At 33.3% G+C, this 15,900-nt stretch overlaps 1 protein-coding gene across 1 annotated transcript in view; it reads left to right on the forward strand.

The window, feature by feature from the left end:
- Positions 1-7,678: 7,678 nt before the first annotated feature.
- The window catches only part of LOC143253439 (protein O-GlcNAcase-like), a 39,910-nt gene continuing 31,688 nt past the window's right edge, over positions 7,679-15,900 (forward strand). The window contains 2 exon segments of the mRNA XM_076507335.1: positions 7,679-7,927; positions 13,454-13,505. Of these exon segments, the coding sequence (XP_076363450.1) occupies positions 7,813-7,927; positions 13,454-13,505 (167 nt within the window). The 5' untranslated portion in view covers positions 7,679-7,812.

The raw sequence follows: 15,900 nt of genomic DNA on the forward strand, positions 1-15,900 counted from the left end.
ATTAATCTCATATACCTATTTCTAAATATTAAATGAATTAATATGAACACATATAAAACACATTCGAAAGTGGTAACGTAAATAAACAGGTCTTTATTCCTATTTTTTACACCTTAAATATCACGAAATAACTATACCAAAATCAGATTCTTTTTGTTAGTTATGGAATCATTAAAACTACGAATTTATATCTTAAATTTGTGTGGCTTTAATATATTGCAATCTGCATGCTCGATCTTTCAGCTGTGGAGGCGTTATAATGTGATTTTTATTTATTTTATTTTATTCTACTTTATGCAATTTTAACAAAAATACATTCTACTGAAAATTGCTAAGACTATCTCATTGTGTTTTATGTGTTTTTATTACTCTCGATGACAGACTGTATCTGCTGTGTTCATAAAAATGTTACAGCAGCTTCGCACATTAGTGTAGGAAAAGGTCAATAACTTCAAAATCCTTTCCAGCCAAGTCGATGATGTTTGTAAGTTATAGTTGATGAACGCTGTAAGAGAAAGACCAGTGAGGTAGTAACACTGTTGCGAAGAAAGTGTGTGAGGTATCCTGTATCTTTATGGAGCCGTAGAATTTTTCAGAATTCTGTTTGGTTTCAATGTATAGAGTTTTCTGTTTGTTTGTTTGTTTGTTTTTTGGAATTTCGCACAAAGCTACTCGAGGGCTATCTGTGCTAGCCGTCCCTAATTTAGCAGTGTAAGACTAGAGGGAAGGCAGCTAGTCATCACCACCCACCGCCAACTCTTGGGCTACTCTTTTACCAACGAATAGTGGGATTGACCGTCACATTATACACCCCCACGGCTGGGAGGGCGAGCATGTTTAGCGCGACGCAGGCGCGAACCCGCGACCCGCGGATTACGAGTCGCACGCCTTACGCGCTCGGCCATGCCAGGCCTATAGAGTTTTCTAGATATTCGTCTCGAAAAAAAGAACATTAATTATCTATACATTAGAGGTCATTGCATACGGAGAAAGGCAACTTTATTGTTTTCGATCAATGAAAGGAATCTCTTCGAAACAGGCCTGGCATGGCCAAGCGCGTAAGGCGTGCGACTCGTAATCCGAGGGTCGCGGGTTCGCGCCCGCGTCGCGCTAAACATGCTCGCCCTCCCAGCCGTGGGGGTGTAAAAAGTGACGGTCAATCCCACTATTCGTTGGTAAAAGAGTAGCCCAAGAGTTGGCGGTGGGTGGTGATGACTAGCTGCCTTCCCTCTAGTCTTACACTGCTAAATTAGGGACGGCTAGCACAGATAGCCCTCGAGTAGCTTTGTGCGAAATTCCCAAACAAACAAAACTCTTCGAAACAAGACTGAAAATTCAAACTTATCTTTTTGTCAGTTAGAAGTGCTGTCCACTATCCCATGCATTCATTTGCTTTCTTCAATAATATAAATTACTTTTGAATTTTTGAAATTCGTTTGGTCTCTTTCTTCAACAAAGTAAGAGTAAGCAAATTAATTGAGATATTCTTCTGCGTAACATTTCTTCACAATTCCTCTTATTATTTCAGTTACAATTCTTATATTAAGGTAAAGCGTTATAAATGGAAGTACAAAAGAGTAATATAGTAAGAATGTTTTATATGTTTATTTATTTATTCGTTTATTGTTATTGATAAAAATACACAACGAACTAATTGTTTTGCGTCCGGTAAAGGTATTAAAACTCGATTTCTGGCATAATAAGCCCTCAAATATACCAATGAGCCACTAGGGGCTGATAGTAAGATAGAAATTCTTATTTAAATATTACATTTCTTAATCTTATAAATAATTTTTTGAATTTCCATCTCTTACGTCTTGGTCTTCTTTCGTTTTCTATTTCATTCTTTTACTCTTTTCTAAAGAATTCTTTATTATTGTTGTTGTTTTTTTTCAATTTTGTATTCTTTTTTTCTTGATCGCCTTTTAGTTAACTGTTTGTCTCTGTTTGTTCTTCTTTGTACTATTTCATTATTTGCAGCAAATTTTCGATCTTCTTTGGCGTTTGTGTAGTCATCTTAAAGTTCTGTTGTTGTTTTTTCACCAAAGTTATTCCGTTTCTGACATTAGAGCTTTAGTGTGTTCTACAGGGTGTTTGGAAAGACACGGTTCACTTATATATTTATTAACAGACATGTTTCAATATAAAATACAGGAGGTAAATATGAATGACAATTATAAACAATATTGAAAGTGACCCCGTTGGCATCAATACAGGCCTGGACCCTTCTTATTTTGTTTCTAAACACCGCTATCAGTTGCTGGCTTGAAATAGGCTGAATGAATGCTGTTATCGCTGCCTTCAAAACTGCACAGTGACTTTCTGAACACCCTGTATAATATGGGGGAGAGTTCAGACAGGTGTCAGCAGATAATTTATATTAGTGATTCTATAGTGACATTGGTCGGTTACAAGCTCAAGAGTACCTTCACGCTATGCCCTACGTATGTTAACTCTCGAGGGATCAAGTTTACAGACTTATAAAACAAAGATCTATCATTCGATTCCCTGTTAGTGAAAACAATAGATAGACCTAGAAAGTGGTCTTGCGCTAAAACAAGCAGACATTCTCATTTTTTTACTTTCTGGGTGAACAAATGAAATAAATGCCAAGTTTGCTTGTTTGAAATTAAGCACAAACCTACATAATGAGCTATCTGTGTCTGCCCACCACGGGTATCGAAAGCAGGTTTCTAGCGGTGTGAGTCCGCAGACGTACCGCTGTGTCTCTGAGGGATGAAAACGTATAACAGTAAATACGTTACAACCTTACTTATAACGTTCCCACGGCTGAAAGAGCGAGTATGTTTGATGTAACGGGAATTTGAACTCGTGACCTTCAGAATACGAGTTGAGTTCCCTAACCATCTGGTCATGCTGGACCTGAAATGACAAATGTAGTCTGAAAGAACTGATTTTGTTGAAACAAGCATGTAATGATTAAATCTCCCAATCTACTTCAGAATTTTCTTTATTTGTTGTTGCCTTAGAGCATATACCTGAATATTAAAGCAGATCTGATCTATGTGCTCTGAAAAGTCAATAAATATTCGATTAGTAAAGCATTTATTACTGTATGGTTCCTTTATTTCGGTGAGTTGTAGTAAAAAAGACATAAGGCACAATGCATGCTGAAAATTATACAATTAGATCCATCCTGATTTATTTTCAGACTGCTGGTAAAATGTGTGTTCTATTTTACTATTAAACCACAATCTTCATTTTAATTTCAGGCAAAGTTTATTTTTACCTTATTTTAATTGATGCATTTTAATTTGCTTACCTTTTATAAACACAGTTTTATCCATACATTTTAAATTTACAACAGTTTAATACTCCATCTCAAACAATAGTATAATCATCATTTATTCTAGTTCACTTCTGTTTTCTTCATGAATGAGTTATTTGTTTCATATATTTCCACATCAAACCTTGTCTCTTTCGTTCACTCCATCTACAATGAATCACAACACTTTTCCTTTCAAAAACTTCGTTGATGTGAATATCGCAAATGCATTAACTGCAATGTCACACTTCCGTACCAACAAGAAGTATATCTTTAAATAGTTGTGTTCTAGCTATTATGTATGTAGTCGAGGGCTTAATTCCTTTGAATATTTTAGTGGCAATGATCATTGATGTAGGACTGTTGGCAAGCTAAATATTGTTGAATTCCATCCACATTATATATCTGATGAAGGGTAGAATCCTTCGTAATTAAAAAAAAATAGATTTTCACTACTTAATGATGAAAAATGAGTACCCAATACAGTTTATTGAAACGGATAGATAAAATTTAATGGATTCACAAAATTCTGCTATTACTCTGTTTGTAGGAGGAGCAGTTTTCCAATATGTCAGACATATTTCATTTCAGAAAATTACTCGATATTTCGGAAAGTAAGGGCTGCGACACCGTTTTTGCTGTGTTGTAGAAACCATGTATTTTCATTCATTGATCTTCAAGTCACTGGTTGTCCTAGCTGCTAGTGTCACAGTTAATCCCACATTGTGACAGAAGGTCGTCTTGTGTATCTTCTCTATATGTTTCTTCCTCTCATTAATCTTTTTACAGCATTCATCTCCCTCCATCAGACGAAACACTACTCTCAGTATTGTCTGCCTCGTCAGTCTCGACCTCTGATTCTTGAGCCAGCCAGTGCATGAAAGATTTATCAGTAACAAACAGCCTTAGTTTGCCAACGTGCCTCTGCAACCATCGTAGCTAGTATGTCAATAAAACAATTTGTTAGAGTATGAACTAAGGACCAGGCCATACAAAGTTGAGTTGCTTTCACCTCACTGTCATGTACCACAGCCAAACCCAGTTTCAATGTTGAAATATTCATTCCTTAGTTATCTCATTATAATGCTTCCCAGTGGCACAATGGTATGTCTGTAGACTTACAACGCAAGAAACCGCGTTTCGATACCCATGGTGAGCAGATTACAGATAGCCCATTGTGCAGTTTTGTGCTTAATTACAAACAAGAATTCTCATTTAACATTTCTCTTTTTTAGATGGTGACCTTTATTAAGTGTTAGCGTGTAAATTCGTGTATATCAACCAATGTAAACTTTAAATACTCTACATATTCTTACAGATAATGTGGTACGTATGCTCTGAAGATTGAACATATATCACATCCACAGGAAGCAGTATTTCCTGAACAATCTTCAGCGTATTTGACAAGTAATCAATCAATCTTTTAAATGCGGTGTAAGTTCCTTTGTGGTATATGCCAAGCATTTGTTCAAGTTTTTTTCCGCCAAGGTCAACAAACTTTGCAAATATACTCTTTTCAGTTTTTGTTATTCATTCTGTTAAACAATCAAACTGGGTATGATAAAACAAAGTGCACATTTCTACTTCATTCAACACTTCACAAGGCTCAGAGAAAGAATTACTTTTTTAAATTATCTACCTGATCTGTAAGAACTTCTATTGGTGTTCCAAATCCTGGCTATCTAGTGTTCTGCAAACACATCATGAACAAAAGGTGCTGGATAATTGGCCAATGAATAAACTTCATCTCACTGGGAGTCAAGGTCAAGGTCACACATCAAATTTTAAAAAAATATATTTTATCCATAACATACAGAGCTTCATCGTCCATGCTGGTGACGAAACTCCAAATACTTCAATAACTGCTGTTGAAAAAACAACCAAATATGAGGCAAAGATTACTACAATCAAATTAATGCATCAACAAAAATCGTCTTGCATACCTTTTTGATTGTACGTTATCCTGTAAAACTAGCTAGATTTAGACAGAAAGTGAAATATATAACTGATCTTTATTGTTGTTTTGGTAAGCTGAAACAGCCCAGGACTTTGAATAATTGGAGCCTTATTATTGTAAATTGAATCATTATAGAACCATATGTTGTATCTAGTTTTGTTTTCAATAATAAAGTAGATTGTGTATAAAAAATTGAGACTTATATTTGAGGTGACCAAATTTGCCATTTATTCAGACAAAGAGAGAGTAGTGTAAGACGATATTTTTTCATCATTTGTTAACTGTTAGTGTGTTCACATTTTACTCGTATTTTCCTCTGTCATTCAGTTGAATTATCTATTGAGTGGTATTTTCAAGTGAAGCTGTTTTCTACATGAACATTAGGTCGGTTCACTTTATAACAGGAGGATCAGTAAGAATAATCACTAAGTAAATCTGTTTAAGATAAGAGAAAAAACAGACTGGACGTCATATGTAAAGTTGAAATCAGTCGATAGCTTTTCTCTTACATGATATATTTTCAGTAAACAATTTGCACTTCAACATAAGTAGAAATGTATTAATTTATTGCTCTAACCTGACAGAAAATGACAAGTACTATATATGACTGACTGTTCTCATACAGTATAGATAAAACCATAATATTTAGATATCATCTTCTCGGCCAGTGAAAAGCATTGTTGTAGTTGACCTGCTTGCACAATGTGCTAAGTTGCAGCAATAATTTTGCAGAGAAGGAAATTATTAAATAAAAGTAACCAGAACGAAACTAAAAAAGCAATTTTCTGAAATACGCTTTTTTTTTCCAAAATAAAAGCATAGCATTTGACTAGACGAAAGAAAGAGAATAAAATTCTTACATTGAAATAATAATGTATAAAATGATAGGCATACCACTACGTCAGATCACACCTTATTAGAGGTAGTTAGAAATGTCACATAATAGCTCTCCTACAGCTAAAAGAGTGTGTATGTTCAGTGACAGTATTCGAACCTGCGAATTGGGAGTTGATGTCACTAACCAGGAGGCAATGTCAGAACGTACTTAACTTAATGTGAATTTTTGTTTAAATTTGCTCAATGATGTAACACAATATTACATGATATATATAATTTTTAGGTATTATAATTATAAATTACAAATACGCCTCTAAATGTCATAATTGTTTAAGCGTAAACAGATAATGAATAATATTTAAAATTATTCTTGATCAACAATTTACTTAAGAGTAGTAGAAATTGTTGTTGTTTTCTTGGTGCAAACAACACAGTAGGTTTTTTGCGTCCTGGGAACCGCAGGAATTGAGCCCAAGATCTTAGCTTGCAACTCGTAATCTGAGGGTCGTGGGTTCGAATCCCCGTCGCACCAAACATGCTCGTCTTTTAGCCGTGGGGGCGTTATAATGTGATGGTCAATCCTACCATTCGTTGGTAAAAGAGTAGCCCAAGAGTTGTCGGTGGGTGGTGATGACTAGCTGCCTTCCCTCTAATCTTACACTGCTAAATTAGGGACGGCTAGCACAGATAGCCCTCGTGTAGCTTTGTGCGAAATTCCAAAACAAACAAACAAACAAATATAAGTCAATAAACTTATTATTGATCCACCATTGTTACATTTTAAATATACTTTTAAAGTAGAAGTGTTTTAATATTTCAAAATAAATAGTTGATTTAGTAAGTCGTAAAACAATCTTTTGAAATTAATCACAAAGCTGCGCAATTTTTTGTAGATAACTTGTCTACCATCAGTATCGAAAGCCAGGTTTTATCTTGGAAGTCCGCAGATATACCGCCGTACCAATGGGGAGCAGCTTAATTAGGTATTAATCTATCATGTATGTTAATTTTTTAAGTTATGTATTGACAATCGAAAAAGATGTTAATTATTATTTTATTTGATATAAAAGAAAAAGAGAAAATAGTTTAACGCTGACTGTAGAAACGCGATTAATCGTTTAATGTTAAACAAAAAGTCAAGAAAAACGAACAGAAATTAATAATAAAAGTGAAGTACTTGTTAATGTAAATACCATTTAATCCTTCGCTTTGATGTAAAAGTTGATCGAGTATTATTTGTTTGGAAATTTCGCACAAAGCTACTCGAGGGCTATTTGTGCTAGCCGTCCCTAATTTAGCAGTGTAAGACTAGAGGGAAGGCAGCTAGTCATCACCACCCACCGCCAACTCTTGGACTACTCTTTACCAACGAATAGTGGGATTGACCGTCACATTATACACCCCCACGGCTGGGAGGGTGAGCATGTTTAGCGCGACGCGGGCGCGAACCCGCGACCCTCGGATTACGAGTCGCACGCCTTACGCGCTAGGCCATGCCGGGCCAGATCGAGTATTAAGGAAAGCAATATTTTGAATGACGTCATTAACTAAACGAGCATTACTGATTGGTCAGAGTTTGGAGACTTTTTAGGTAACCAATCACATCTTTCTTACATATCTCACTGGCAGTAGATGTGTGGTCAGAGAAATGCGTATTCTAAACTTATTACAGTTTCATAAGAGAGTCGGTGAGGTTAGGGAGTATAACTAATGGTAATAGAGTTAATGCAAGATGAAAACTCAAAAATTAAATGATGATAAATTGGATGAGACAAAAGAAACCATGTGTGATAGCATGTTAAAAGACAATTTTGAAAAAAATACATTTTTCTGTGGAGTTGTCGAAGGTAAGTTGCATTATATTGATATTACAAAAAAGAAAAAGTTGAGCAACTTAGTGCTACAGCTTGCAAGTTACAACTTACGAGTACTTTTAAATAGCAATTAAATTTCATGTGCTTTCGATTTTTCACAATCAGGATGTATCTTCAGAATTATTTGAAAATTAACTATTACAGTTGATGATTGCGTTGCAGTTATATATTGTAACATTACAAGTAATTACAGTTTTGAGTAAACAAACGTTGTGACGCAAGAAAAAAGCGCCATATTTGCTGAAGTGAGGAAGACGATCCCAGAGTTCTATGCGGTACAAACATGTAATAGTGGTTAACTGAGTGTAAATTGTAAGGGAATCGAACGAACTGCCTATGTTTAAGAGAAATATAGCAATGATGTATATTTAAAAAAATATACGGATTTATATATACATAGTGCGGATTTTTCGAAGAAATGAATTAGTAGATACTTTTTTAAAACATTACCTATATTTGAAATGTTTCAATTATTTGCACCAATTTTTTAGGATTGTTACGTTTTTAAACAGGACTATGTCAAAGCGATACAGAATAAAGAAAAGTGGCAAATTGAATCAGCTGTGCTCATCTCAGTTTCTATACAAGTCTTCTCTATTTCCTTGTATGATCAAAAAGTGGAAGGGAAAATAAAATTTGATATATATAACTTGGCCTTAATTATCCTCATTTAAAAGTAAACGCTGGATGATAACCACACAAATACTTGGAGTTGAACATTAAATAATGCACCCCTCCACTCTTGATTGTATTCATTTCTCTGTGCCATATCTACAACTAACAGTAGGGAGTTTGGTGATTTGTAAATAATAAAATTTCACACACATTTGCATTCCATAGTCACAAATTAGTAAGTCACAATGCAAGCTCAATTTTGTAGTTTAATAATTAAAGAAACAGAAAAATTGTGCATGTAAAGTGTAAACTAGCCTTTTCTACATGCAACTTTCCTACTGGAACAATGTTAACAAAATAAGTGATCAATATCATTATTGTTTTACCTGATAACCTGGTACTATGTGACACTGCATCAGGGCAAGATGAAATAAAGTCCATTAATTTTAAACTTGTACATGTGGAGTGATGTATGGGTAAATGAAATGAGTTTTGTAAATAATGAAGTGTGAGCTTACCTATGAAAGTACAGGAGAGAATTTGTAATCATATTGGTTGTGTAGTTGAAGTATGATATGCACATAAATACCAGTAGTAACCTTTCCTATCATTACCTGATCTCATTGATACATTGTTGATTATTTTACCAAATTAAAATATTTTCCAGATTTTATTACTTGTGTATCTTATTTATGTTTTGCATTTTTTAAAATCTATTATGTTTTTTCATTATGGCTGTACGACACGTGCTACTTGTTGCAAACTGTTGACATTTCTCATTCATTATTTTTGACATACTGTTAGTTTGATTTGTATACATTTATTTATTATGTAATTTGGATCACAAAGTTTACTGTGTCTATTTCTACAAATTCAATGGCTAAATAAATTTGTAGATGAATTTAAACTGTAAATTTGGAAATTGTAAATGCTTCTGGATTTATTAAGTAATGTAAATTTAGTATGTATTCATAATGTAGATTTTTCCAGTTTGTTGTTTGGTGTACAATACTTACTATTTTGTTTATGATATGCAGTTGTGATATTGCATTCACATGTTTTGATGGTTGGGAACTATTTTTCTGTGACCCTCTATTATTAGTATTACAAGTTAGTAGTTGTACTGTGCTACTAGCAACTGGATGAATGAAAGTATGAGGTAGGAGAATTTGTATTTTTTCATACTAACATCACTTAATCCGTGACTTGTTATTGATTTGGTGACAGATATGTAATGTCAGTTTTTGCATAGGTACAGGTAAGAGTAATGAAGATTATTTAGCAGAAGTTTTGAAATTATAAAAGCAAAAAAATAGAATATAAATATTAAGTCTATGAATAATTGATGTTACTCTTGGATATTGGCATGAATGTGGTTTTGAAGTTGGATAGGCTGTGGCCATGTCAGTGTTGCTGATCAAACATCCACTGTGATACAGTCCTAAGAATCAAGATTGGCATAAGCTTATTTACTTGTAATATTTTTGCATCATGCATAATAAACAATTGGTGTTTTTATATACCATTGTTGTGAAAATATTAAATTTTAAACTTAATAAATACATAAAATCTTATGTGGAGGTATGTAAATAAATCTGTGGTCTACTTTAAATTCCACGTGTAAATGTGTGAATTACCAATCAACAAAATGATGGACTACAATACTGTGAACTCTAGTTAAACTAAAATTTATTACACATTTTTAAGTTTTGATTACTGAAATGTTTAAATTTTGTTTGAAGAATTTATATTGTACTTAAAGACAAAGTTAGAAGCTATAGTAATTTTCTTTTTAACTTCAGTACAAATTTATAAAGTGGTTTATCAGCTTGGTACTGTTTTCAAACTATATTTTGGTTAAAAGAACAGAGTTGCATTAATAATGGTTAATTCATGAATTATGTTGCTAACCTAAATTATTTTACAACAGTCCATGCTTTTCAAATCATTACTATTTTAGTATGATATTAATATAAATTTGTATTTTACTTTTTTAATGAAATGCTTTGTAAGATACACAACAAAATACAAAACAAGTAATAAATATGCTGTAATATTTTGTTGATTTTGAGAAGAATCTTTTGAATATGAACTACAGAAAATATTTACTGCAAAAATACTAAAAATTTTCCAAGCTTTGGCAGTAGTTGAAACAAAAAAATACACAACTTATTTACTAAGGAAATTGATAAGATGATACTAAAGATTTTTATTTTCCCTGGGAACAGTAGAGGAAGCAATAAATTTTAGGGTTTAGAAAAGTTGTATGTCTATTTGGGTAGTTTTATTTCTCTGGTCTGGTTGTAAATTTATGAAAGGAATTGCAATTTAGATTGACATGTTGTAGCTTGATAAATAGATGGATTTGATGGTAGTTTATTCAGTGCTAATATAACTTGTGGTCTACACTGTCATTAGTTTTAACTTTATAATTGGTGCCAGTTATTATAAATAATGCTTTTAAACTAATAAAGTACAAAATAACATTACATAATGTTTTTGGGACATGTATAATCAGAATGAAATAAGTTCCAACCGTCAACACTAATGCAATTATAACTTAAATTTAATGTATTCGGTTGGAACATACAACTTGCAAAATTACAATTATTTGATGAAAAAATGTGGATAGAAATAAATCGTTTATAATAAACTGTTTTAATGAATCATTAAAATGGTGGTGATAGTATCTTTGTAGACCACACTCGTTAATAGCACCATTTATTCTTTGTTGAGGGAGGCTAGAAGCCATGGCATGCATGGTGACCAATTTTTCTACCAGAAGATGACGTTAGACTGAGAATGCATAAATGTGTGGAACTAACCTTGAAAAAATCAAAATTGCAATATTTCAGTTACATGTATAATTAAAATGATCTTTAATTTTGATTAGTGATTATTATACACGACATTCATCAATGCTTTTAAGGTAATCAAGTTTAGTACCCATGTCTAAACCTTCATCAAACTGTCATTGCATAATGTATTTTTATTGGTCTCTGTACTTTTAATCTTATAATGACAGGTGAGAAGTAAAAGGCTGTTTTCTTGTGCCGATTTGTATTCAAAAATGTATTGAACTACTATATTATGAATTTAAATCAATAGGTTTGTCGCATTGTATATTCCAAATGTTATATTACACATTTACATTATCTATATTCTTAGTTTAAAAGTAAATAAATCTGGAATCATATTTAAAAGTAAAATATTAAAAGAACACATCCAAAAATGGATTTTAGTGAGACATGAGCTATGTTAAATGCAGCATTGGTTCAAATTAGATGTTTATGATGTCAAAATACTGAGTCTATATTTTTGTATGAATTAGGAACTGAAATTACCAATATTGAAAAGCTGAAATATAAAAAAAAATCTTTTTCATTTTGCTGAGATATGGCTTGTGTACCAAATTGAACACAGTGCCCCCATTTACCTCCTCCCATTTTTGAAGTGTTTGGAATTAAGCACAAAGAGCAGCAACCAAGTTCAAAGGTTGTGGAAGAGAACTGTTTGCTTTACTTCATTATATACTGTTCTATGTTTTAAGAAAAATAAGTTTAATAACTTATTTCCAGATGGTAATTATCTATATATAATGTATAATAGTTAATGTGACTGCATTACAAAATTTTAGTCTGCTAAAAGTCAGTTGAGACAGGGGCAGTTTTATATTGATCAATACAGTAACATCAGTGTATATGCTATTGCTTTCCATCAATGCAAGTTATTTAATGTTAGCCAGACACGACTGGGAAGTCAATGTAATAAATATATTTCTAAGTATATGTTTAATGTGTTTAGTCTCTGCATTTTGTATTATTGAGTAGTCATTCTGGAATGAAAACATTGCTGTTTTTAAAAAATTGATTGTATTGGAAACATTAACTTTGACATCTTTTACCAATTTACTTTTTACACATCCAGAATGATGTGTGACTGATTTTTTTTTACTCTAATTTGTAAAGTAATGGCCAACAAAATTGAAATATTACCTGAAGTTTGCATACTTGAACTATGATAGCCACTTCATCTGAGTGTTAGTGTGTTGGAGGTTTTTTTGCATATTTCATTATAATTCAATAACTAATTTAAAATTTAGTACATTTACTTAAATTCTCAGTTACAAATATCGGATGTCAAGCAACCTAAGTCTAGTTCTAAAATATCATATTACTGTACATGTAACATTACCAGCTTAGGCCAGTTAAAATTAAAAATACTGGAGTTGTAATAGCCACCAAGGTCACATGAAATTACCTGTGAGCTTGTCTTGTATAAACAAACACCTGATTAGATGAACAACTGTCATGACAGTTTGAGATAGGAAACATTTCTAAAGTCTTGGAGTTAAAAGGGGATCCTGTAAATCAGGAATGAACTTTCTGTGAGGCTACAGTAACAAGAAATTAAGACTACAATAAGATATTTTGTCAATTTCTTCAGTTACTTTACCTTTAAACCTATTTATTGCAAATTTGTTTCATTCTTGCTGATAATTTTGTATACTACTACATAACATGCCCATAAACAAATAATGGACTTAACTGATATCATGAGCTAGCCAACTTTGTTGAAAAATATTTTGCAGTTAGTGTCTTTTATATTGTTAAAACTAAATTGGTAGTTCTCTGACATACTTATAAGAGCTGCCCCTTTACTGCTTTTAGAAATCAAACAGTTAACAAAAATACTCCAACTAATTAAGCTCTTTCTGGGTGTAATGCCATTGGTTTCATATTGTAGGTGGGAATTTTTGTAAAGCAAAAAAGAAACTGTCAAAATATTTATTTCAACAAGTGAGGACAACTAGTACAGTATAATTTATTGTGGCATAAAAAAAAACATTTAGTAATCGTAGATTGTTATTTCATTACATTTCAGGGTTCTATGGTAGACCATGGACAGCAGAACAGAGAAGAGATTTATTTGAAAAGTAAGATCTTTATTTCAGTGATAATGCTTATATGTAAAAACTTTGTTAATTTGTGAGCTGTTGATATACCTAGTGGTAGCACATATAATAATAATTGCTTTGCTGAGCTGATGTTTCTTTTGTAATTTATTGCTGTCACTTGTATGTTTTTTGCACAGCAAATATATGCTAACCTATTGAATTAAACATTGCATTTTTAGTTTTGTAATTGTTATGATTTTCTTACCATAAAGTAATTTATACTTCAGTTTTATGGTAATAGTTCTAGAGCACATGTTTTGTTGCCCTGCATCTTCTACAAAATGTTTTTAAGTAGTAAAATACATAAAGTTTGAAGAACTGGCTTGAGCTTTGGGTGAGATGAGGTTCTTTCTTGATTAAATTGTTGGCACATCTACATAGAAATTCTCTTCAAGCTGCAGATGAGATTTTGTTTTAATCTTTTCACTGTGGAAACTCCTTAGTGCTTTTCTGCTTAAATTAGCATTACATTTAAATGTGTGTGAATTAAATTTAATGTATGTGAATAAAATTGATATTATAATGTATATTAACATTCAAAGTTTTTCTCAGCTTTAAGTCCTTTATTTCAAAACAAGTTGTTAAAACTCAGTGATGAGGAGAAAACCCACTTGTAGAGAAAAATATACATGTAAAAATGTTCCTTGATACTCAGCACATGAAACAAAACTTCAACATACTTAGAAACCAAATAAACATAGCCATAAAACTATGCTCACCAAATAAAATTAATGACGAATTAGACAAAATAAAACAATACTTCATCAACATCAAGTTTCCTCCACAAATCGTAGAAAACATTATACACATACACACCTAGACAAAAAGCAAAATCAACTGACAAAAGTAAATATATCCTACAAATTAAAAAATCTCAAAACCATATACTGTTGCATACCATATATTCCTAACATCAGCAGAAAAATAACCAACATTTGGCAAAAACTAGTAACAAAATATGACATTCCAGTTAATACCAAATTTATTCAAACACCAGGCACAAAACTAAGTTCTATACTATGTAAAAACTACACTGACAAACACCACACTAACATCCCTCGATGTGGATTCCTGTATGTGGTGGGGGGACCTCCCAAAGAAGGTTCTGTTCTTACAGTTTACCTCCTCTGGGATCTAAACATCCACCTGCATGTTTGCTGTGTGTGGTAACCCGTGAAGGGGAGGAGAGAATCCAGGTGGTTAAGGGGTCCAACTCCAACACATCACTTTGGCCTTGAATTCATGTAAACGGGTGGTCTTGGTAAGCCCCAGGTTCAATTGGCAAGTCCATTTGGGCTAGGGTCAACTGAGTACCAGGATAGGATGTCCACAATGGGTGTTGTGGACATTGTGTCTGACACTGGTGTTCAGGTATAGTGCTCATGAAACCATGGTGTTGCTGCAATGCCCTTAAGGCATTGTAGTGCATCCCCTTGTAGGGCTTCATGGTGGTGGGGTAAGTGAGCACCGAGAAATTTTCTATATTTTATGGATACTCCTTAAAAAAAAAAAACAACTTGAAGCCATCGAGAAAAACCTGACTACTGGAAAGTGACCACGCATTGATGAATCTGTACAGCCTAACTCAAAACCTGAATCTGTCCTGCAATTCTTAATTTTACATTCCTTAAGTGACAAACTTCTAGGGCAGATGCCCCATTTTTTATTCAGAAGGGCTTAGAAGGGTTTGCTGGCTCCCTTAAATTGGTAAAAAAAGCTATGTTTGGGAGATATCTTGGTGAAAACATCTTCATCACAGCATACCAAACTCCTCCTGACATCAAAGGCCTTGGGGGACATACCCATTGAAGTTACTCCTCATTCCACTTTGAATACTTCCAGAGAAGTCATAGTTGAAAGAGATTTAAGGACTATCCTCCCCGAATCAGAGATCCTCGCAGGTCTCACCAGCAGTACACCGAATCTTCACTCGAAAAGATGGAATTCTGGAACCAACATATGTTCCGATACTAACATTTACTGTACCACATCTTGCCTTCACAATATCAGGATATCCGAATTGTAAGGTGTGACCTTATATTTCAAATTTTGTATGATTTTTCCATTGTCAGCAGTTTGGTCATTCAAAACAATCTTGCTGTGGTTCCTTGACCTGTGCCCATTGTGATAGTAAAGACCATAATGCCACCGAATGCCAACTCAAACCACATTGTTTAAATTGTAATGGTATGCATCCTTCTTATTTTACCTCTTACCCTAAATGGGTAGAAGAAAAAGAAGTACAGCGTCTCAAAACGTTAACAATATCACTTACACAGAGGCTCAAAAATTATTATTACCTATTCTGACCAGAACTTATGCTGCTGTAACTCATTCTACTACCACTACAGTAGGAGTCCAAACAGACCTTACC

The sequence above is a fragment of the Tachypleus tridentatus genome, chromosome 1, assembly GCF_004210375.1.
Source record: "Tachypleus tridentatus isolate NWPU-2018 chromosome 1, ASM421037v1, whole genome shotgun sequence".
Taxonomy (NCBI): Eukaryota; Metazoa; Arthropoda; class Merostomata; order Xiphosura; family Limulidae; genus Tachypleus; species Tachypleus tridentatus.